This window comes from Pollachius pollachius (genome assembly GCF_949987615.1).
Source record: "Pollachius pollachius genome assembly, chromosome: 3".
In the NCBI taxonomy this organism is placed as follows: domain Eukaryota; kingdom Metazoa; phylum Chordata; class Actinopteri; order Gadiformes; family Gadidae; genus Pollachius; species Pollachius pollachius.
The window spans coordinates 13,617,253-13,639,034 of record NC_136936.1 but is presented as its reverse complement, the minus strand read 5'-3'; the positions used below and the strand labels follow the sequence as shown (position 1 = coordinate 13,639,034).

General features: G+C 45.9%; 1 protein-coding gene across 5 annotated transcripts in view; it reads left to right on the top strand.

Annotated features, from left to right (window-relative positions):
• The window catches only part of fli1 (Fli-1 proto-oncogene, ETS transcription factor), a 32,771-nt gene that overhangs the window by 6,868 nt on the left and 4,121 nt on the right, over positions 1-21,782 (top strand). For 3 of the 5 annotated variants that reach the window (XM_079731560.1, XM_079731562.1, XM_079731564.1), the window contains 5 exons: positions 2,846-3,057; positions 3,707-3,861; positions 4,793-4,996; positions 11,925-11,993; positions 20,795-20,854. In XM_079731560.1, coding sequence (XP_079587686.1) covers positions 2,846-3,057; positions 3,707-3,861; positions 4,793-4,996; positions 11,925-11,993; positions 20,795-20,854 — 700 coding nt within the window. The remainder of the gene's footprint in view (positions 1-2,845; positions 3,058-3,706; positions 3,862-4,792; positions 4,997-11,924; positions 11,994-20,794; positions 20,855-21,782) is intronic. The other 2 variants (XM_079731561.1, XM_079731563.1) reach the window with 1 other exon arrangement.

Here is a 21,782-nt window from a genome sequence, read left to right as displayed (position 1 = left end):
ATCTTAAACAAAAGACAGGAATGCCCCCCCCCCCAACACACACACACCCACACACCAGCTCCTGAGATATCGGTGTGTGGGTGTACGTGTGTGTATGTTTGGGTGTGTGTGTGTGTGTGTGTGTGTGTGTGTGTGTGTGTGTGTGTGTGTGTGTGTGTGTGTGTGTGTGTGTGTGTGTGTGTGTGCGCGCGCGTGTGAACGCCAAACAGAGGCACGTGCAATCTGGATGTTGAGTTCTGTTCCAGTTGGTTGTGACTCATTTGGGGGGGGGCTTTGTAGAGTCAGAATACAGAATATATTCGTTCTATTAGAGGCAGGTGTATGGGGCCAGCAAAACAGATCGTGAGGACACTCAGTATTACAGTATACAAATGTATTATTAGGCACGATCACTTCCCCACATTGTCTTAAAAACATATCTGCTATCTTGCATGTGTTCCCCTCAGATACCAGATGAAAACACACCACATTTCCCGAGACAGCTCAGTCTTCAAAAATTCCTATTTTTAAAGACGTTTCATAATCTCAATAAACACATGGGTCTGGACTGAGAACAGTGGGGGCTGATAAAGTCATTATGAATTAACACGAGCAACAGCCACAATAGCTTGGGTCAGTCTTATCATGCTGCAGTAAGTTACTGCTCCAAACTTTATCATCCACAGGCTAGCTGGTGTGGGCTAGTCAGATAGCAGCGCTGCGTGTATCCACGCAGTCGCAGGGCCCTATACTGATCTAAATCACTGGCATGTCTAATTCTGACTAGGCCGTTGGCGTTGTCGTGGTTTTGGCTACTTTGTTTATAGAGTGGGCTACAAGCACTGACATTTATCTCATTGGCTACATGGGTACACTGTCTGGATATGAACAAATTCACTGATATCTGTTGCTTTTTCCTTTTTGACTGACTGGAAATAGTTTGAAACTGTCTGGAAATGTTTTGACAATTTCGTCTTGTTTATGATCACATCTGGGGATGAAGGCTTTATCCCAAAACCATTGAATGATTTAAAATGTATGCATATGTATACTAAGACATATATTTTTAGTTTTAGTTTTTTTTGTATGATTTCCAGAAGGAAAATCCATCTAGGGATCATGCGTCAAATCTTTCTGAATCTTAAAACATTTACATCTGAACATCAACTAAACCACTGTGAGAAACGGCATATTGTGTAAAACAATCATGTTGTTTTTTTCTTTGCTACCCAGTTAATAATACCTTGCTATGAAAACAATACTAACTGCGGGATGACAGCATTTCAAAAGAGGGCGCCATTTTGCTACCACCGATCTGGCACTGTTTCTCCAGCACTCAAATCTCGATAGCATCTGTTCCTATAATACAACACACCAATTAAATCATTAGGAATGACATATGTCTCTGTACAAAGTATGCCTGCAGAACATTTCATATCAAGATGGGATGCGTCAAATTTAACATCAACCTATCCCTGTAAGGATTGCAGAGGAAGGGAGATTTGTTGCTTTTAGTGTGTGTGTTTAGTTTTACAATGCAAAACTCACGATGACATTGCATGGAAGATTTGATGCTTTTAGTGTTTGTGACATTAGTCTCGTGAAGTAACAAATTAGTTTACAATGCAAAACTCACGATTGCATTGCATGTACGATTTGTGGCTTTTAGTGTTTGTGACCTTAGTCTCAAGAAGTTACAAATTAGATATACAATGCAAAACTAACGATTGCATTGTGTGTATCATTCAATTTCACAGGCTCTCAGGGCAAAGCAGGCCAATCAGCCACAGTTTGACCCAGTGTTGAAATGATTGGGGTGTTGGTGGTGGTGGTGGTGCAAGCTCACAGCAGGAGATATATATATACAATCAACTGAGGGGACACTACACAACACAGGGCTTTGCTCGCAAGACACCAGATCAGCAGCGCGTGGTAAAAACAGAGCGTCCGGGCAAGCCCTGCGTCCCTGCGTTTGTTTTCTTTAATAAACGTACATGAGTCCAGCGGGGGGGGGGCACACCACAGCTATATGGGGCTGAGAGCTTCTGTTGAGGCTTCAGCTGTTTCTCAAGGAAGAAGACGAAGCAACAACAACAGGAATGAGGGAGAGGACCCAGACAAGACAGGAGGCTTGCATCAGGGGGCCAGACCAATAATAGGGAGAGCAAATATGTGACTCACTGGACTTATCCTACTGGTCCCCTGTCCCATTACACCCATACGTGATAAGCCATTGCTATGGCAATTTGTTTACTAATATGGTTTCCTTTGAGATTTGAATGTACCTGAGAGAGAACCCCCGTTCCATTGGGGACAGCCGTCGGCATAAAACACTTAGTCATAATGTTTACGACGGAGACTTCTAGTTATTCTAACATCAACAGGAAGCTACTGTTGCTACATGGGCTCGCGCATTGTATACAAAAGCTACTGAGGATGCCAGGTTGCGATAGGGCCTATAACTGCACATAACTGCTGCAAGCTCACTGTGCCAAAACGGTTGTTTCTGAGATCACAGGCTTTCAAGAGCCCTGTGAGGTCAACAGGTTGACAAAAATGTGTAACCTGGGGTATAACTGAAATATAAAGCCATATAAAGCCACAATTCCTCTATTCACACAGATTAATCCATCCCTCTATTTCTACTGTTGAAATCGTCCAAAAAGTTGTTGCTGAAGTAATGCCCTCTTATCTCAATAATCTCAGGGTAACGTGGGTATATGCTCCCTGGATCGCAGTACTGGGATAAATAGGATAATGTAAAATCCTATCTTAGCGTTTGAAGTTCTTCACTGGTATTGTGTTGATTAAAGCAGTGTTACTTCTCACTGTACTTACACTAACTGCCGCTCCTTGTGGCTTACAGGAGGCGCTATCAGTGGTGAGTGAAGACCAGTCATTATTCGAGCCACCGTACGCTGCTGCCGCCCCCCTCCCCAAGACAGACATGACCGCATCTGGAACACAGGACTATGGCCAGACCCACAAAATCAATCCCTTGCCCCCGCAGCAAGAGTGGATCAGCCAGCCAGTCCGAGTCAACGTCAAGCGGGAATATGAGCACATGAATGGATCCAGGTAATGGCCCTGCTTTACGGCCTTCTGTTGGCCTCGTATATGCTCTCGTATTTTCATTAGCCGGTGGATTAGAGGAGGGTATATATTGAGTTACCTAAGGCATATGTAATATGTCAGTGTTTTTGATTATATGCTGCTGTCCTCAGTGTCGTTCTATAATCAACCATGATCCTTATCGATGTACTAGCTGACTCCATTGTTTGGCTAAGGAAAATAATAAAGAAAATAATAGTTATAGATTGTTGCTTTTATGAGGAAATATATTGACTTCACCTATTTTTGCGAGGAAAACTATTTTATTTTTTAATGCACCAAGCTTTTTGTGAAAAGTTTGCTGAATGTTTAGATATTCAAAACTCCTTCTTAGCTGTAAAAAATTAATCCAAATTATTTTTGTTCTAAATGGCCTGATAACTGTTCATAGTGATGACCACTATATGAGCACTGTTCTAGGATGCTGGGTCAAAGCTAGATTTAACCATCTTTTGTAACACATAATAATGTCCTATGGCTGACTTACCCTTTGTGTGTGTGTGTGTGTGTGTGTGTGTGTGTGTGTGTGTGTGTGTGCGTGTGTGTGTGTGTGTGTGTGTGTGTGTGTCCCTGTGTCTGTGTGCATGTGTCTGTGTGTGTTTTTGTGTGAATGAAGCAGAGAGTCCCCAGTGGACTGCAGTGTAGGTAAATGCAATAAATTAGTTGGGGCCAACGACATCTCTCAGATGAACTACGGAAACTACATGGATGAGAAGAACGCCCCGCCTCCCAACATGACGACCAATGAGAGAAGGGTCATTGTTCCCGCAGGTAAGGGGCCAATCACACTACCTCACAGAAGACAGTTAGGTCGTATGAAATATTCAAATATTGAGCATAGAATTTATGCAGCACTGGTTGTTTTTAATGAATAAGTCTTCTTATTAATGCCAGGGTTGACTAGGAGTTGTGTGAAACCTTTAATCACAAGAGGCTGACCATGTGTCTAGAAGGAGGGAATATAAGTCATTTTATTTAAAATAATGTGAAGCCATGGCAACAGTTTCCATTTAAAGGGCTATCAAAACCCACTTATGCATAAGGCCACTCAACCATTGACCTTATAACTTCCCCCCCATGACCGCTATGTCTCAACCACTGGAAGCGAGGTGACTGTTTACTTTACAAATTGAATTCAGCAGTGCATTTTATCGTACTCCAGCCATAAAGTATGTCTAAACGATCATTTTCTGTGCATATGTATTCCGTTCCCTGTACATGTGTCTCAGAGGTTTTGAAGAGGTCTGGAAAAGGTTTACCACATAAACCAACATGAATTGTTTAGTGAAGACAGTCACAGGAAAGGATTTGAGAATAGCACATCTACAACTGACAGCTTACCTGACACTATATGAATCGTTGGGATCTGCTCAAATCTCACCCATCTGTTTAAAATAAACACCGAGGAATTATTCCCGACTACTTGAAAGCGCGTCTGTTTTTGGATACATCGTGCTGTTTTCAATTTGTCCACCTTTCTCTCACTCTCTCCCTCTCTCTCTCTGTCTCTCTCTCTCTGTCTCTCTCTCTCTCTCTCTCTCTCTCTCTCTCTCTCTCTCTCTCTCTCTCTCTCTCTCTCTCTCTCTTTCTCAGTGTTTCACTGCTGTGATATAAAACAGTATGTCCCGTGTATCCACGCAGTATAACAGCCAAACTCTCTCCTTCGTTCCCTTCTCTCTGTGTGTTTCGTACTTTCCTCCAGACCCATCATTATGGTCTCAGGACCATGTTCGCCAGTGGCTGGAGTGGGCCATCAAGGAGTACGGGCTGCTGGAGATGGACACGGCCATGTTTCAGAACACGGACGGCAAAGAGCTGTGCAAGATGAGCAAGGAGGACTTCCTGAGACTCACCACCATGTACAACGCCGAAGTGCTGCTCTCACATCTCAATTACCTCAGGGAAAGTGAGTATACCATGCTCGCCTGATTGTGCAGTGCTGGAATATCAACTTTCTTCAAAAGGATTATGTAAAATCCTATCTTAGATTTGGAGAATAATGTCCAAAGGGGAAAAAGGAAGAATGAGAAAGACATGTGTGCGCCGTTTGATATCCAGATGTTTGCAGGCACATTTTGTGTTTGAGAATTTGAGTCCTCCACACGAGCAAAGACGCTGGAGTTTTACTCCACTCTGGGATGAGAAAGTAAGGAAACGCCGAGCCAAGTGAAACACAATTTTGACACGCATTCGTTGTCACTGCAGCAAATTGAAATTACCATAAAAAACAAACAAAGTTGACTTTACTGGAAACCCAGACCAAAAGTGTCTCTGAAATGGTCTCCTGGCCGTCAGAGGCACCATGGAAAGCAATAGGGCTTCTTTCCCCCCCTCAAGATAATCATCAACTCTATTCTCCATTCCACGTTGCCGGGCCTTATTCCACGACGTCCACAGAAAGATGAAGCCCAGGTGCATTGCCTGGGGAACCACACTAGGGCTTGCGTGTTCAGCTTGGGCAGGAGGGGGAATTTATTCTCAATTTACCAAGGAAAGACTGCATTTAACCTTTGAAGAGCTTTCCTTTTTTTCTTTAGATAACTGATTATTTCTAGTCATGTTTTGGGCAGTGAAAGAATAAGGCCCTAAAGGGAAAAAAGTGTTCATGATATGAAAGTGTATGGCTGCGACATGATGCCGCACACGTAGCATCATATGGCTAATTGTTTAGCTACAAAGGGTTGTCTTGTGTCTGCGTGCACAGATGATGAGTGCCAGAGTTTAGGTTAAGGAATTCATGAAACAAACTAAAACAAACGGTTAACAAAGCCATTACTTGTTTCTGATACACTCTGTTATCTTATTTGTGCCTTGAGAGCCGCTTTAAACAAAACCCCTTGCCATGGCGCTAACAATAACAACACGAGACAGCAGGTTGGGTGGAGTAACCAACCGCTGGACTAAATTTACACATAACCTCCTCCGTCTCCCAAAGAGAAAACGAAAAAAAGAGAGAGATGGACCGCAGCGTGATGTAATGGGAACTGTGTTATTTTGTGGGTGTCAACAGTTTTCTCTGTGCGTGGCGTCTGGGCAGAGAGACATGCTTGTTGTGAGTATAACAGCCTCATTGTGCGGACACTGTAGCGGGCGGATCAGTCTGACCGCCTCCTCCTCCTCCTCCTCCTCTTCAGAGGAGCAGCACTTTCATTATGGATGCCGGCCTTGCAGGCTCCAGCCCCGGCTTAGAGGTCCTCCCTGCCCATCCCTCTCTCCCGGCTTTCCCTTTTTTCTTTTACATTTTTGTTCGGGCGGCATGTGTTTTTAGGACAGGAGAGACGACTCAGGAATCACCCATGCTTGCCAAAAAGAAAACAATAAAATCATTTTGGAGTTGAGCCCAGCGACTTGAAAACGATGAGCGCTCTCTCGCTCTGTACGGGACCGTCCTGTGCCTGGACTGACTGACTGACTGATTGACTGACTGACTGACTGACATACCGACTGAATTACTGACTGATTGACTTACTGAATGACTGACGGTATGACTAACTGACTGACTGAATCAGTGAATCACTAATTGGCTCACTGACGGTTCGACTGATTGGATTGAGTGACTGACTGGACTGACTGACCCACCGACCGACCGACTGACTGGACTGGCTGACTGATCAGTTGCAGCAGGCAGATTTAGGGGGAGGGGGCAGGGGGAGGTCTATTATTGACACATTGTCCCCGGGGGCACAGGAACAATGTCCTGTTTGATCGTTTCATTGAGAGTTCAAGGAGGAGGTGGAGGAGGAGGAGGAGGAGGAGGGGGAGGAGGAGGAGACTGAAAGGTCCAGGGTGGATACGGGTCCTGAGGGACTGATGGAAGCCAAAACAGTTCCCTCTAACTCACCCCCCACTTCCAACCATCACCCAGCCAGCCCCGCGCAGCACAAACAAACACAATCACAGACGAGGTGTAACCCCGCCCCCCCGACCAGTAGAGAGGCCACCGGCTCCCCTCAGCTCCAAAGCTCCAGCGTGTGCCGGGGAAACAGGGGGCCGGCTGATACTTCCAGGCCTCTGGAAGTATCAGCGATTACAGGTTGTTGTGCGTGTTCGACGTCGCCCCATCTAGGCTCACTACTACACCCTCCCCTCCGCCGCGACCCCAACGCCTAAACAATAGATCTATAAATCACGCGGGGCCGGGATAGGTCCCGGCACGGCAGACCCATTTCATGGCACATCTGCACGCATCATGTGTGCGTTCGGGTCGTTTGTTTGTTGAAAGTCTGATTAACATTCCTCACAGTCTTGACTCTCTTGTATGTACACTCCCCGTCTCTTCCAGACCCCACGGCCATACACTACCAGACACAAGACAATCTCACACAACATCATAGGCAGGAATAAAGCTCTCCCTCCCTGCCTCTCACCCTCCCTCCCTCTCTCTCTCTCTTTCTCTCTCTCTCGCTCTGTATATATTTATACACACGCCCACGTAGGGCACAATCGAAACATCTGTCTGGGGAGCCCAGCTGCTTGCAGTAACAAGGGTGGCTGCCCGTGCATTATTTTGGCTTCATCGTTGGTCACTTATCCAGATTTTTATAAGCGATGGCCGCCCGCACCCCAATGTGCTTTCAATTTGGGGTGCAATTTGAGAATTTGTTCAAATTAGTCTGTCAGGGAGGGGGACTGCGGACTGTTTGCTTTATCGCACCCATGTAGGTCGGTCTGATACCACATGTGCTCGGAGAGGGAACAGAGGGAGAAACCTCAGAGAAGCGCACATAGACTCTATCCTCCATCACTCTGGAGAGACACGAGGGACGAGCGAGGGAGAGAAGCAAGGGGAAGAGAAAGAGAGAAAGAGAAAGAGAGAGAGAGAGAGAGAGGGGGGGGGGGGGGAAGGAAGGCTAACCAAAAAGGCAGTAGCCAAATCTGGAGTTTTTTTGGGGAATAAAGGAAGTCCAGGGGGTTAAATTACAGTAAAATGGGTCATAGAAACGAGTTGTGGAGTTCACCTTTCAGGAGAGAGAGAGAAAAAGAAGCACTAAGGAACCAACTAAGGGCAGGATTCACAGAAGACAGAGGGGGACCCAACTGAAAGGCAATAGAATTATTATGTGAAATATTGAGATGGGGGGAGTGTGATGTGTGTGTGTGTGTGTGTGTGTGTGTGTGTGTGTGTGTGTGTGTGTGTGTGTGTACGGGTTAGAAGTGCATGGAAACGGTCCGAGGTGGTCATGATTGACTGCCGTTGGAGAATAGCAATAGTTGTGTTTCCCAGCTGTCGCCGCTCTTTGTGCAACGAGATGGATTTAAATCAGGGGAAAAGAAGAGGGAGAGAGAGGGGGGGGGGGGGGGGAGAAAAAGAAAGGGAGAGAGAAAGAGAGAGTCAGAGAGAGAGATAGAGAGGGAGAATGGGAGAGAGAGGGAGAGAGACAGAGACATAGAGAGAGAGAGTCTGGGCTCCTTCAGTGCTCTACTCCATGCTCCAGAGTGGGGGGACATTCTAGGGCCCTCAATAGTTTATACAGACCATAAACATCTGGGCTCGAAGGCTAAGGAGGAAAAAAGGAGATCTAGAGAGCTCTCTCTCTCTCTCTCTCTCTCTCTCTCTGTCCCTCTCTCACTCACTCTCTCTATCTCTCTCTCTCTCTCTCTCTCTCTCCCCCCCCATCTGTCCCGTTCTCCCTCACAGTACTGCTATGGAACCCCCCCGCCCCCCTTCTCTTACATCAGTTCTTTCTATTGGCAGATTAGCACTGGTGCAATGGAGCTCAGCAGCCTGGACTTGAGCCTCCCACGCTTGCTGTCTGCAATGCTAGCCATTATTAGGAAGCAGTCTGGGCTGACTTAGCCTGCCGCCTGGGTTTAGCCAATTAGCAAAATTAGCTTTTTCCGCGCATTGTGTATTTGAATAGAAACAGATAAACAGTTTGGCCACCTTAATAACAGAGACAGCGTGATTGTGATTAATCCTAATGGGAACCCTCTTAATCACTCTGAAAATAAATACGGACGGGTGTAGTTTACAGCTGATCCTCTTTAAATCCTGTCGAGAAGCATTTCATTCAGTTATGGTAATTTATGTGTGAAATAGTATTTACACAGCAAGGAAGAAAAGAAAACAACTCTCATCAGTGTGCAATCGTACAATTTCCAAACGTCTTAGCTTGGACAGTTTAGCATCCACTCCCAGAACACATTTCTGGCATTAGCGCACCACAAAGTCCCACTTCTCTGAGGCTAACCAAGAGATAGTTCAGAGGTTAAGATTGAGCCGCTCTATGAAGTGGGTCATTAGGTTGTTGAAAAAAGCACAGGCCGCATGTCTGTGGGACGCAACTTCCGTATAGCTCAGAAGATTCCTTCATTGTGGATCCACGCGCAGCAACTCCAGATCCAGGACGCTTCTGTCATCTTTATTGGTGTCCAAGATGGAGGGCAGGACTCAATGGTTCCTTTTTGTTGTTAATAGCCATCGGTCATAGTATATGGAGAAAATAAAATATTTGGAAGATGTTATGTAATGCGACATGCTCTGAGCAGATGTGCCTGCAGAGAGAAGGAAGGGGAAGAGAATGGGATAAACAAGGGGCGAATGAATGACGGCCATTACGTCACAGGAGAAGAACGAGGCGGAGGGAACGAGGGAGAGAGAGCTAGAGAGAGAGAGAGAGAGAGAGAGAGAGAGAGAGAGAGAGTGTTCGGAAAGACGAAACATGGGTCAGCAATCCCCAGTCCGATAACTTGGGACCTGTTTGTTTTCTGACAGGGAGAAGGGGCGTCCAAATAAATAATTCACGGCGAGGCAAGATGCCCTCGCCTAGAGTGTCAATAATGATGCAGCTTTTCCCCTCTATTTCTATCTGTATCTCTCTCTCTCTGTCTCATTTTCCCCTCTATTTATATGTCTCTCTCCCTCTTTCCTTACCCCCCTCTAATTCTGTCTATTTTTCTTTTTCTCTCTCTCTCTCTCTCTCTCTCTCTCTCTCTCTCTCTCTCTCTCTCTCCTTTCCCCTGCATTTCTTTGTCCCTCTCTCCTGCTCTCCTTTCCCCATCTATTTCAATCAGTCTCTTTCCCTCTCTCTCTCTCCCTCATTTCCCCTATATTTCTATTGTCTCTCTCCCACTCTTCTTTCCCCCCTTTATTTCTATATGTCTCCCTCTCTCTCCCTTTCGGGTTCTCTTTTTTCCCCCTCATTCTCTCTTCCTACGTCTATCTCGCTCAGCCACTCTCACTCTCAAAACAGCCGTGCTGCATTTCGCTGTGGGTCGGGCTGCGGTTTTCTCAGCAATGCGGCCTGCTTGGCTGTCTGGGTCAGCCCACATGTGGAACACAGTAGGGAAAAGGGTTAACAGGAACCTCCATCTACCCCCGCCCCCCCACTCTTGACTACCGCCTCCAGCATGCCTATTTATTTTCTCCCCTTCTCCTACTCTCTATCTGTCCCTCACCCCCCCCCCCCCCCCCCCCCCCCCCCCCCCCCCCCCCCCCCCCCCCCCCCCCGTTTATCTCTCTCTCTCTCTCTCTCTCTTTTCGACATCTCTCTCTTCCCCTTCATTTGCAGGGATGGAGCGTTGGTGGCCCTGGCCTGCAACACTCCAGAGAACCCGCAGTATTATTATTTATTTCTTCTTTTTTACGGGAAGCTGTGTTTGATTGCCATGCAGGGACCCTGCCTCCCTCCACACAATGGCTCCCCTGTTCGGAGGCCCCCAGGTCTCCAGCTCTCAACCAGCCCCAGAGCCTCGGGACGGGGGGGACGGGGGGGACGGAGGGAGACGGGGGGGAGACGGGGGGGGGGAGACGTGGGGTTGGGGCTAGGTGGGGTGTCTGAGGGATGGGGGTGAAAAAAAGCAAAAGGTGCCCCTCAGTAATGTGCAACCGAAAGAAAGAAGTAAAAGGCGATAGTGAAAAGCAGTTACCTGCCTTTTCTACAGGAGCCTTCGGGGCTGTTTGTGTTGGTCGCCCCTGCCTGTGTGCTTTTGTTTCACACTTTCTCTCCATCTCACTTCATTTGCATTTGTTTATGTCTTCCTCGCACACTCCTTTTGACATCTAGCGTGATCACTCTCGAGGCAGCACGTAGCGCGGTTGTGTTCAACCGAGGAGACATCTCTTCTCTCTCTCCGAACCCGTTCACTTCTCCCTGTGGCGGTTGCCATCTTTTTGTGCTAAATCTTAGCACTACTCGGCGTAGGAGCAGGCGCTGGTGTTTTCTCTGTGCATTTTTGGGTCTGTTTTTCCACTCGCTGATTTATGCCTGGGGGCAGCTAAAATTAAGAGAGCATTTTGGTGCCGCCCAGGGTGCCTGTGTAAGTGGAGGAATGTGGGGCCGAGTTCTGCTCCATAAGGTGAAATGAATAGGCGACCATATGCAAAGTCTTGCCTCTCTGACTTATATTATTCCGCTCCGAGGCATTTGCTGTTAAAATGTGACTTTCGCTGGTTTATAGCCAACATTCAGAAGTCTCTTTCACCCGATGCCGGTTGGACTCTTTAATATCCAAACAGTTCCATAAGTATTTTCTCCAACTAAGACATTGTTGGGAAAGAGTACATGAGCAAAATATTAAAAATATAAAAATTAGTTCTTTTTTTGTAAGCTAATTTTTTTTGACTCTGCTACTGCCTCCTGCTGGAAATAAGCTGCCACTTCTTATTTATGCACTCCAGCTTTGACCTCGCACACATACTAATAAGAATATAAGTATGTTTGATCACTAAGAAAACCAGTAGAGCATAAGTGATGAGGGTGTATGGATGTGTCATTGTTGGCTTTAATGTCAATGTGTTTGATTGTGACTGGTCCACAGTTTTTGTCAATCCATGCATGTATGCATTAAAGCCAGTGTCACCTTTTTTCTGACTCATTTATTTTCCATTCCAGGTAGCTCGTCATTATCCTACAATGCTCCCACTCACGCAGACCCTTCCCCACGGCTGGCCAGCAAAGAAGGTAGGCACACACACACACACACACACACACACACACACACACAAAGACCTCCACAGATGGAGTTCACTCTGTCCACCTTGCCTGCAGATTCACCTGCTGCTTCTAAGCGTTCCTCCTTCAGCTCAACACAACCACACTACTTGCTGCCTAGAGGGCGACCCCACTGGAAACAGGAAGACAGAAACAGATGCAATTTAATTGAGATAGTTATAAAAGAGATGACAACATGAACAATGATGTTAACAGAGTAATGGGAAACAATGTCTTGATTGAGCTGATCCTGGTTGTCAACATCACCCACACCCTCTGTGACAGTCAGTTAAAAACAAATCAACCACGCTAACAAATGGGTGAGACAGAGAGAGACAGAAAGACAGACAGACAGCGAGGGAGAGATGCAGAGAGAGAGAGATGAAGTGTGAGAAAGAGATAAAGAGAGAGACATGAATAAAGAGAGAGACAAACGGACTGACAGACAGAGACAGAGAGTTGAAGAGAGAGACAGAAAGAGAATGGTGTGTTTACATAAGCAATCAACCCACAAACCTCAACTCTCTCACACATAGACACACACAGCCACAAACACACTGAATGACACAGTGCTGGACAGGTGCACCATTCATAGTCTCGATAATAACAACAGCAGAGTAATACAATACACCTGAACACTGTGCAAACACAGCCTTGGCCACCTCAGAACAATGCTGCATTAACACCACAAAAGAGGCAGCGCAGAATGGAGATAAAATCATGAATTCAGCATGGTTGTTTGTGGTGTGGGAGAGGAGGCGTGTGAACAATGAACTGTCAGAGGTAAGGCCTTTTCTCCCCACACAGCTGGTGCTTCTGTGGTGCCAAATATCAGATAAAGAGGATGATGAGGTGGGCTCCACCTTGAGCCAGCGTGACAGGGAGGTTGCAAGTTGAAAATCTGTATGTTGAACTAACGTGTGATTGAGACGACAGGAGAGGGTGGTGGAGAGAGAGAGTGAGAAAGAGAGAGAGAGAGAGAGAGGAGAGAGAGAGAGAGAGAGAGAGAGAGAAAGGATGTACGGGTGTGTTTTGGGAAAGAAAGACTTGCTGTTTTTGTCAATTAGTTAATTTACAATATATGTTTGATTTATTATAGTCTAGGTAAACACTAATAAACCACTTGGGCTGTCATGGAGTCTTAGATTTGCTGTGTATATTTTTCTATTATTGTAACCCCCTTAGTAAGTAAACGGTTTTAACAGCTTTGTGTGGTGTCTGTGGTTGGCCTAGTTCTATGTGCTGTATTAGGTATAAGTGGAGGGGGGTGAGCCTCCTTCTGACTTGACGACTGCAATGTGTCACCCCCAGAGAGGCAGGCTAGGGCTGCAATAACACAGATAGGGCCCCTCCATCCTGTGGGCCAGCCTATCTAGGCAGGAGGAGAGGAAACACTAGGGCTAAGATAAGTGTAAGAGAATGCCCCTCCTCTCTCTCTCTCTCTCTCTCTCTCTCTGTCCATCCGCTCTGGCTGCGACACACCGCTTCTCACCCAGGCATCGTTACCAATGGACCAATGGGCAGGAGAGATAAGATTCTGCTTGCACACCCCTGACCCCTTAACTTCCTGGTTCTCAGCGCCAGGTGTTTAGACTGGCAGTAAGCCGGCCCCGCCCTACAGCAACATTTCCTCTTCTCCCACACCGGGCCCGTGGCTATTGTGAGCTCCCTGTAACGGTGCATGACCTCCACCTCCGTCCAACATGCATGGACTACCCATTTAGAACACCACCCAACACGTAGGGACACCCATTCAGAACACCATCCAACATGCAGGTTCACCCATTCAGAACACCATCCAACATGCAGGATCACTTGTTCAGAACACCACCCAACACGTAGGAACACCTCTTCAGAACACCACCCAACATGCAGGATCACCCATTCAGAACACCATCCAACATGCAGGAACTCTTGTTCAGAACACCACCCAACATGAAGGAACACTTCTTCAGAACACCACCCAGCATGAAGGAACCCCTCTTCAGAACACCACCCAACATGAAGGAACACTTGGTCAGAACACCACCCAACACAGTGATGCTTGAGCGCAGAAAGTAAGTTGTCACTACATGAAGAATAAAGTACTTTCAACATTGTGTCAGGACATAATGAAGATCTGGTTATTGCTGTCCTTGAGAGCAAGTATGAAGTTGGTCTGATCAATTATGCTACAAAAGTTGTGGGAAATAAAATTGGCCAATAATAATACAGAAAGGCGGCAAAGACAATAAATGGCCCTTTTAAAATGACCTTAAATCATTTTTCTTCAGAACAAACTGTTTGTGTGCCCTTTACATGAACTATTCCATGGTTCCGGTTAGCTTGCCATCAACTAGTATTCCCAGCAACACAATCACATAAAATACAATCAAAAACACACACTTGGTTCATGTCATGCTGCCTTAACTGCTTTTACAGGAGCACATGACACATTGCAGACTTCATACAAATACAAATACTTCAAATGTCATCATAACCTGAAAAAAGAAGCTCACGACATTTCGCTAAGCTCACAATTCTGTACTCTCAATCAAGTACAGTTCATCCAAACACACAATGAAGTCCTTGAAGACGATGGTGTTCTTGTTTTATGATCCAAACTGACCATCTCAACATTTGACAGATACTGGCAGATACATTTCAACTCAAACAAGGCCACTGGTTATATATTTAGAAGATGTGTACATAATGTGATGAGGGTTGGTTGCAAAGGAATAGAGCTGTTGTACGCATCAGAGAGAGGGTTACATAGTATAACACCACGTTGTGTGGTGCATTTCATATACAACACCACTCATTATAGCTCTCCCAAACTATGAGGGTACTAAAAAAGAATCACAAATATGTTGTAGCCATGGTAATAACAGGCCCCACTCCTTCCTACAACTCTGAGCCTAATGGCGTTTTCTTAAAAACGTGACCTCCCCTACGTGTTTGTACATTCTGAGCTACTGTAGAACCATGGCGGAGCAACATCGCGATCTTCGTGGAAGAGGACCCACTCCCCATGTAAATATTAATAATTATTACTATTATAAGTGCTCAAAACAAAGGTAACGAAAACCCTAACAATTCTTATTTTCATGGGACTTTACACTAATTAAAACATACATATGAATGTTACATTTCATTTCTGTCAGTTCCACTAGACACCACTAAATGATACTCATTGGACCTTTAAGTATTCCACCTATCAGAATGAAACTTGGCCCGTAGCATAAACAAAGGAAATTGCATCAACAATTGCATCAACATGGAGATTGATGCCTTGGTTTTCTGGGGGAAATATTTCTATGAATGAGACTCGTAGTTATTCGAGTTGCTTTTATCAGTGTTTGTTCAGATACATGTTGCCAGATGTTCAGATTGGCTTTTTGGGAAAGAGCGATGGAATCGCATGCAGACTCTTTGGGGCAGAGTAAGCAGGGGTATACAGCAGGATACCGGCTTTTAATCCACTCCAGACTATCTAGTGTAAAATGCAACGTTATGAATAAAGAGAGCGTATAAAACATGGAATGCAGAAGCTATGAAAGGGTCTGTTTGTTACCGCATGGAGCTTTTGTGTGTCAGTCTGTGTGTGTGTGTGTGTGTGTGTGTGTGTGTTTGTGTTGATGTGTGTGGAGTGTGTGTGTTTGTGTCTGTGCATCAGTCCTGTGTGTGTGTGTTTGTGTGTGCAAAATTGGGGTGTTGTGGCCAGTGGAATACGTGTGTGTGTGTGTGTAAGTCTGTGTTGAGGCATCTGGAGTGTCTGTATGTGTGTTTGTGTGTTGTGTGTGTGTGTGTGTGTGTGTGTGTGTGTGTGTGTGTGTGTGTGTGTGTGTCTGGTTGTGGTGTGGACTGTCTGAGGTCTGGTCTACTCTGTGGCTATGTGTGCCTCTAGAGGCGGGGGGCAACAGAGTTGAGTTGTAATGTCAACCGTAGTTCACAAGTATTTACATATGTTTTCATTATTCTCATGATGTGTTTGTGTGTGTGTGAGAGAGAAAGAGAGCGAGAGAGAGAAAGAGAGAGCCAACGTTTGCAAATTGTGGTATTGTCTGCGGATGCGTGTAGGTCGTATGTGAGTGTGTTTGCACAATTGTAATAATATTAGTGGTTATAACTGGAGTGGTTGCATTTCACTATACATAATGCACCATTCAATAATGCAGTCTCATAGAATATGTTTGATAGTTTTGTGAAAACAGAAATTGCAAAATGTCAGCCCAGCCCTAATACCATTTTAATAGTTGTTCATGCCGGTGAAAAGATAACAACTTGGAATACCACATTACTTGACGGTTTTTCATACTTTCCTTTATTATAATTTTATACTCTATTCTATTTTATTTTCATGCGCAAAGCTGAGCACCTGCACCTTCTCCAGACACCGACCTTGCTATATGGTAAACGACGCAGACTGAGGTGCTCATTCTCCCACGTCGACTTCACTTACGAGAAGTGCTGCTGATTCAGTCCTTAAAAGTAGCAGCTTTCGAGGGCTAAGACCCAGCACCGCTCAGTGTGTAGTTTAACATTTGGTAGACAGGCTTTTGTGTTGTCTGGGACTAGTATTAGTATTTGCAGCCATTTTTATGTCAAAATGTTTTATTATTCAAATATTTAACTCAGCAAACATATGTGCGCTGTTACAGTGTTGTATTGCATTGATGGTGGGGCGTTCATAGTTTGATAAAAACGATATAACATAGCATAACACCCAGCTACGACTTCTGCTAAGTCACTCACACACATGAACACACACACACATACACCCTTTAATGCATCTGCATTGTGCTGAACACTGTTGCCAGAACTCTCTTCCTTTCTGGCTGCACAGATGGCTTTTTAAAGCACCTGTATTACGGGTATTAAAAGTTTACTCTGTCTGGGTCTCTCACCCCTTGGCTCAGGTTGTGGGTTAATAAAAACGATCCATGACTCCACTCTCATGTCTCTCTGTCTCTCTGTCTCTGTCTCTGCCTCTCTCTCTCTCTCTCTCTCTCTCTCTCTCTCTCTCTCTCTCTCTCTCTCTCTCTCTCTCTCTCTCTCTCTCTCTCTCTCTCTCTCTCTTTGAATGTCTTTATTGGCCCTATATTGTATTTTCTGCTCTCTCTCTCGATCAGTGAGTGTGTAATTGTGTGTGTGTGTGTGTGTGTGTGTGTGTGTGTGTGTGTGTGTGTGTGTGTGTGTGCGTCTAGTATCCAGGCTTTGTTTTGACTAACTGCTCTCCCAGTCTAAGTCTCCTAGGAGCACGCACCACACCCCAGACCGGAGTGGAAACTGGCTCAAGTCTTAGTCAGGCCTGGAAAAATGAAGGAAGAGAGAGAGAGAGAGAGAGAGAGAGAGAGAGAGAGAGAGAGAGAGAGAGAGAGAGAGAGAGAGAATGTGTCTATATGTTTGTTTGTGTATGTGTGTGTGGGGGAAAGGGGGGGGGGGTGGGGTTGAGACAGCTCTGTGTGTGTGTATGTGTGTGTGTGTGCTGTGTGTGTGTGTGTGTGTGTGTGTGTGTGGGTGTGTGTGTGTGCGTGTGTGTGCGTCTGTGCCCCCTGAAGCGGCTACCCAGCAGCATCTGTCCACGGCCGGTCTGGGAAACAGTGATCAACCTGAAATAGACTGGTTGTCCCTTCACTGGTCTCCTCTACATGGAGCATGCCGCTGAATGTCTGTAAAGTGGAGCGCTTCTTCAGTCTTTCCTTCTCTTTCTGCGTCATTAGGCTTGACACTAAAGTTCTCCAGGATGTGATAGAGATATGGAGGAGGCAACACGACAGAACAGGGGATTCTCCTCCCTGTCCCATTAGACGGTAGCAAGGTTTTACACGCTTGTTTTCTTCTGGAATTCCTATGTAGTGTTTCGTCTGACGTCTGTTTTTTTATCCTTATTTTCTCTCTCTCTGCTCGGCTGAGGTTTTTGTAACCCCCCTTAACCCCCCCTCTATCCCTCTGCATCCCCCTCTCCTCTCCCTCTCCACGTACCTTCCCCTTTCTCTCTTTCTGTCTGCCGTTCTTTCTCTCAGTCTCTGAACTCTTTATCGCCTCTCTCTTTCGTCCCCCTCCTCCGTCGCGGTCTCCCTATCGTCCTATCTCCCCACGGAGGAGGAGGGACTCTCTTTCTGCCTTTCTATGCTACCTTCTACTCTTTCCTTCCCTGCCTCTGCATCCCTTGCTTCTTCTCACTCTCGCTTTCTATCCATCTCCTTCTCCTCTCTCTCTCTCTCTCTCTCTCTCTCTCTCTCTCTCTCTCTCTCTCTCTCTCTCCATCCCCCCATGAGCCGGTGACCTCGCACACTCGCGCCGGCTCGTGGAAGGAGGTACCCCCCCTTGTGTTTTTTTCGGGTCGGCGGGCTTTAGGAGCAGAGGGGAAAAAAAGGCCAGTTAAACAAAGAGAGGCTGTCTGCAGGCGAGGCAGGCAGGAAACGTTGGTCTCCAAGGACCAGTCTCCTCCCCCAAACCACCACCACCTCCACCCCTCAAACCCCAAACGCACCACCACGACTTCCACCACTACAACCACCACCACCAGCCACCCCCCCACACACACCACCACCACCACCTCAACCACTACAACCACCTCCACCACCACCACCATCACCACCACCTCCACCCCCAAACCTCCATCACACCACCACAACCTCCACCACTACAACCACCTCTACCACCACCTCTCCCCCACACCACCACCATCTCTCTCTCTCTCTCTCTCTCTCTCTCTCTTTCTCTTTTTCTCTCCCTTGCCCTCTCTCTCTCTCTCTCTCTCTCTCTCTTTCTCTTTTTCTCTCCCTTGCCCTCTCTCTCTCCACGCATAAACTACTCTTAGTCATCTCCCGTGGTTCTCGACAGTTTTCGATCTCCAGACCTCTCATCCTTCCTTCCTCAACCTCTTCAGCACTCTCTTGTTTTTCCAGAGTTAACTTGATGTTGGTGAGTCGTCAGTCATCATCGTCTGGTTTCTTTATTCTTCTTTATTCTTTTTATTCATGAGAAAGAGGTGTAGTGAGGGGAACACCTGCAAATTTGGAGAAAAGATACCCATTGAAAATAAAGACTGATTTAAAATAAATATGAAGATAAAAATTTAGGAGAGTTTTTTTTGGGAAGAAATGTCTTTCGTTTGTTATATCCTGCTAAGGTAGTGCATGAAAGAATTGATATGTAGTTTTAGCGATAAAAAAAAGGATAATAAGGGATAATGAATCTTGCACATGTGTTTACACACCTCAAACACACACTAAACATAGAATTAGACCAATGCATCGAAAGGCCCACGTATCAGAAAGCTGTGGAGGTGGTAATTTGTGAAATGAGCCGTTTGAAATAGCTATTTTTAGTCCAGAAGAGGGCAGCATTGTTCAGGGTTTCACACCACTGCCTATGTGGTGAGGTAGTTGGAGAAGCATCTAAGGTCATGCAATCGTCACAGGAATCCTCCTATGGAGCGGCTTCAGTTTATTTGACCAATTATTTCATAGATGATTGGGTTTTATGAGACGCTACATCCAATTTTAACTCTCAAACAACGGTGTGCGTGCGTGTGTGTTATTGTGCGTGTGTGTGTGTTTGTGCATGCGTGTGTGTGCTTGTGTATATGTGTGTGTGTTTGTGTGCGTGCGTGCGTGTGTGTGTGTGCGGCCGTGTTTGTGCCTGCGTGAGTGTATGCATGCATACGTGTTTGCGCGTGTCTATGCGTGTGTGGGTGTGACTGCTCGTCTGTGCTATGTAAAAAGGAATAGATTGAAACAATTTAAACAACAAACATAGCCACGCATCGCCACTACAATCAATTCGCCCTAAATCTGCGTTGTGGCCTCTTCTTACCGATTCATATTCTAATTGTTTGCCAACATTCACTGCCTTAATGAAGCGGAAGGGATTCTCTGAATACATTTAGTTGCTTTCCTTATCGATTTTTAACAGGGTAGATCTATTCTAAAATCAGCATTATGGCTGCATGCCTGTCATTTATAAAAAGGCCTTAGGGTCTGCATGCTCTTATGCAGGTTTATGTTCGCTATGCTCAAATGCTATCTCTGTACTGCTCTGCGTGTCTGTGGCCAAGCTGCTTCGCCTACAGGAATTGTAATTCAAAACATATTCAGGGCCATTTATTTTTGGGCCTTTGCTGTATGCCAAATAAAACAACTAACCAATTATGCGTGTGTGTGTGTGTGTGTGAGTGTGTGTGTGTATGTGTGTGTGTGTGAGTGTGTGTGTGTGTGGGGGGGGGGGGGGGGGTGTGTGTGTGTGTGTGTGTCTGTGTGTCTTCGTGTCTCTGTGTGTGGGAGTTTTCGTATCTGTATGTCTGTCTGTCTCTGTGTGTGGGCGTGTGCAAGTGTCTGTGTGTGTTGGTGTGTGCAAGTGTCTGTGTGTGTGCATGTGCGTATGCATGCGTGTGTATGCGTATGTGTGTGTGTGTGTGTGTGTGTGTGTGTGTGTGTGTGTGTGTGTGTGTGTGTGTGTATGTGTGTGTGTGTGTGTGTGTGTGTGTTTGTGTATGTGTGTGAGTACCTTGACTCCTTTATGTCCTGGTATTTATATTATGTTATATTCCAGGGATACATGTGTGTGCATGTCACTAAACGTTAACTACCTTTACCCTGTGTACTTTTTCTGTACACATCTGTCCAAGTCTTTATTTTGACACTATGCAAATATTTCGAGACAAGAGTGTAAATAAATCTCTCTCTCTCTCTCTCTCTCTCTCTCTCTCTCTCTCTCTCTCTCTCTCTCTCTCTCTCTCTCTCTCTCTCTCTCTCTCTCTCTCTCTCACTATCTCTCTCTCCCAGACACCTCATATGATGCTGTACGGCGAACAGGATGGTCAAACAATATGCACAGTGGAAAAGGTGAGAACACACACATTGATTCTGATGTATACGCTTTGATCACATTCAATCTGGCTGCAGTATTTCCAATACGTGTGTGTTTCAGCCGACATGCTTAAAGTGGGTAGGGTTGGACTCAGCACAACTCACTGTGCCACAGACATTGCTGCCAGTGTCAGTAAAAATGCTGTGCCCAAAGTTCCACCCACTGGGTAACTCCACTGTGGTTATAAAGCGAAAACCGTTGCAATCTCTCTCCTACAACACTATTTTACTCAAGTCTGGTCCATTCCAGAGCAGTTCCAAAATCCACAGAGTCCAGACATGTACTGTGGGGCGGACCACCAAAGATTAAACCCTCTGTCATCAGAACACGAACAGGCGCTTAAGAGCACCAGCTACTGGACTTGTTTTCCTTGGAACCCACTGCTCACATGCCATCGTGATGTGTAGCTTATCCACAACCTCCCATTGATGTTGACTCCCACTCTCTCTCTCTCTCTCTCTCTCTCTCTCTCTCTCTCTCTCTCTCTCTCTCTCTCTCTCTCTCTCCCTCTTTCTCTCTCTCTCTCTTTCTCTCTCTTCTTTCCCCCACTCTCTCATTCTTATCTTCCAATCACCTCCTTTGCTCTTTATCTCGCAATGTCTACTTTGTCCCTCTTTTTTTGGGACTTTGTCTGTGTTTTCTTTCGTCTTCGTCTTCTTCTTCTTTCTTCTTCATCTGTTCATATTTTTCGCTCTGGTTCTGCATCCCTGAACTTTCCATCCCATTCTCTCCCCCATCTCTATATCCTCCTCCTCCTTTCCCTCCTTCTTTCACTCCCTCCCTTCTCCTCCTTCTCCTTCACCCCCTTCTCCTCCTCCACCTCCTCCTCTCCTTTTTTTATCTATTCCTCCTCCTCCACCTCCTCTTCCATCTCCTCCTCCTCCCCTCCTCTTGCACCACCTT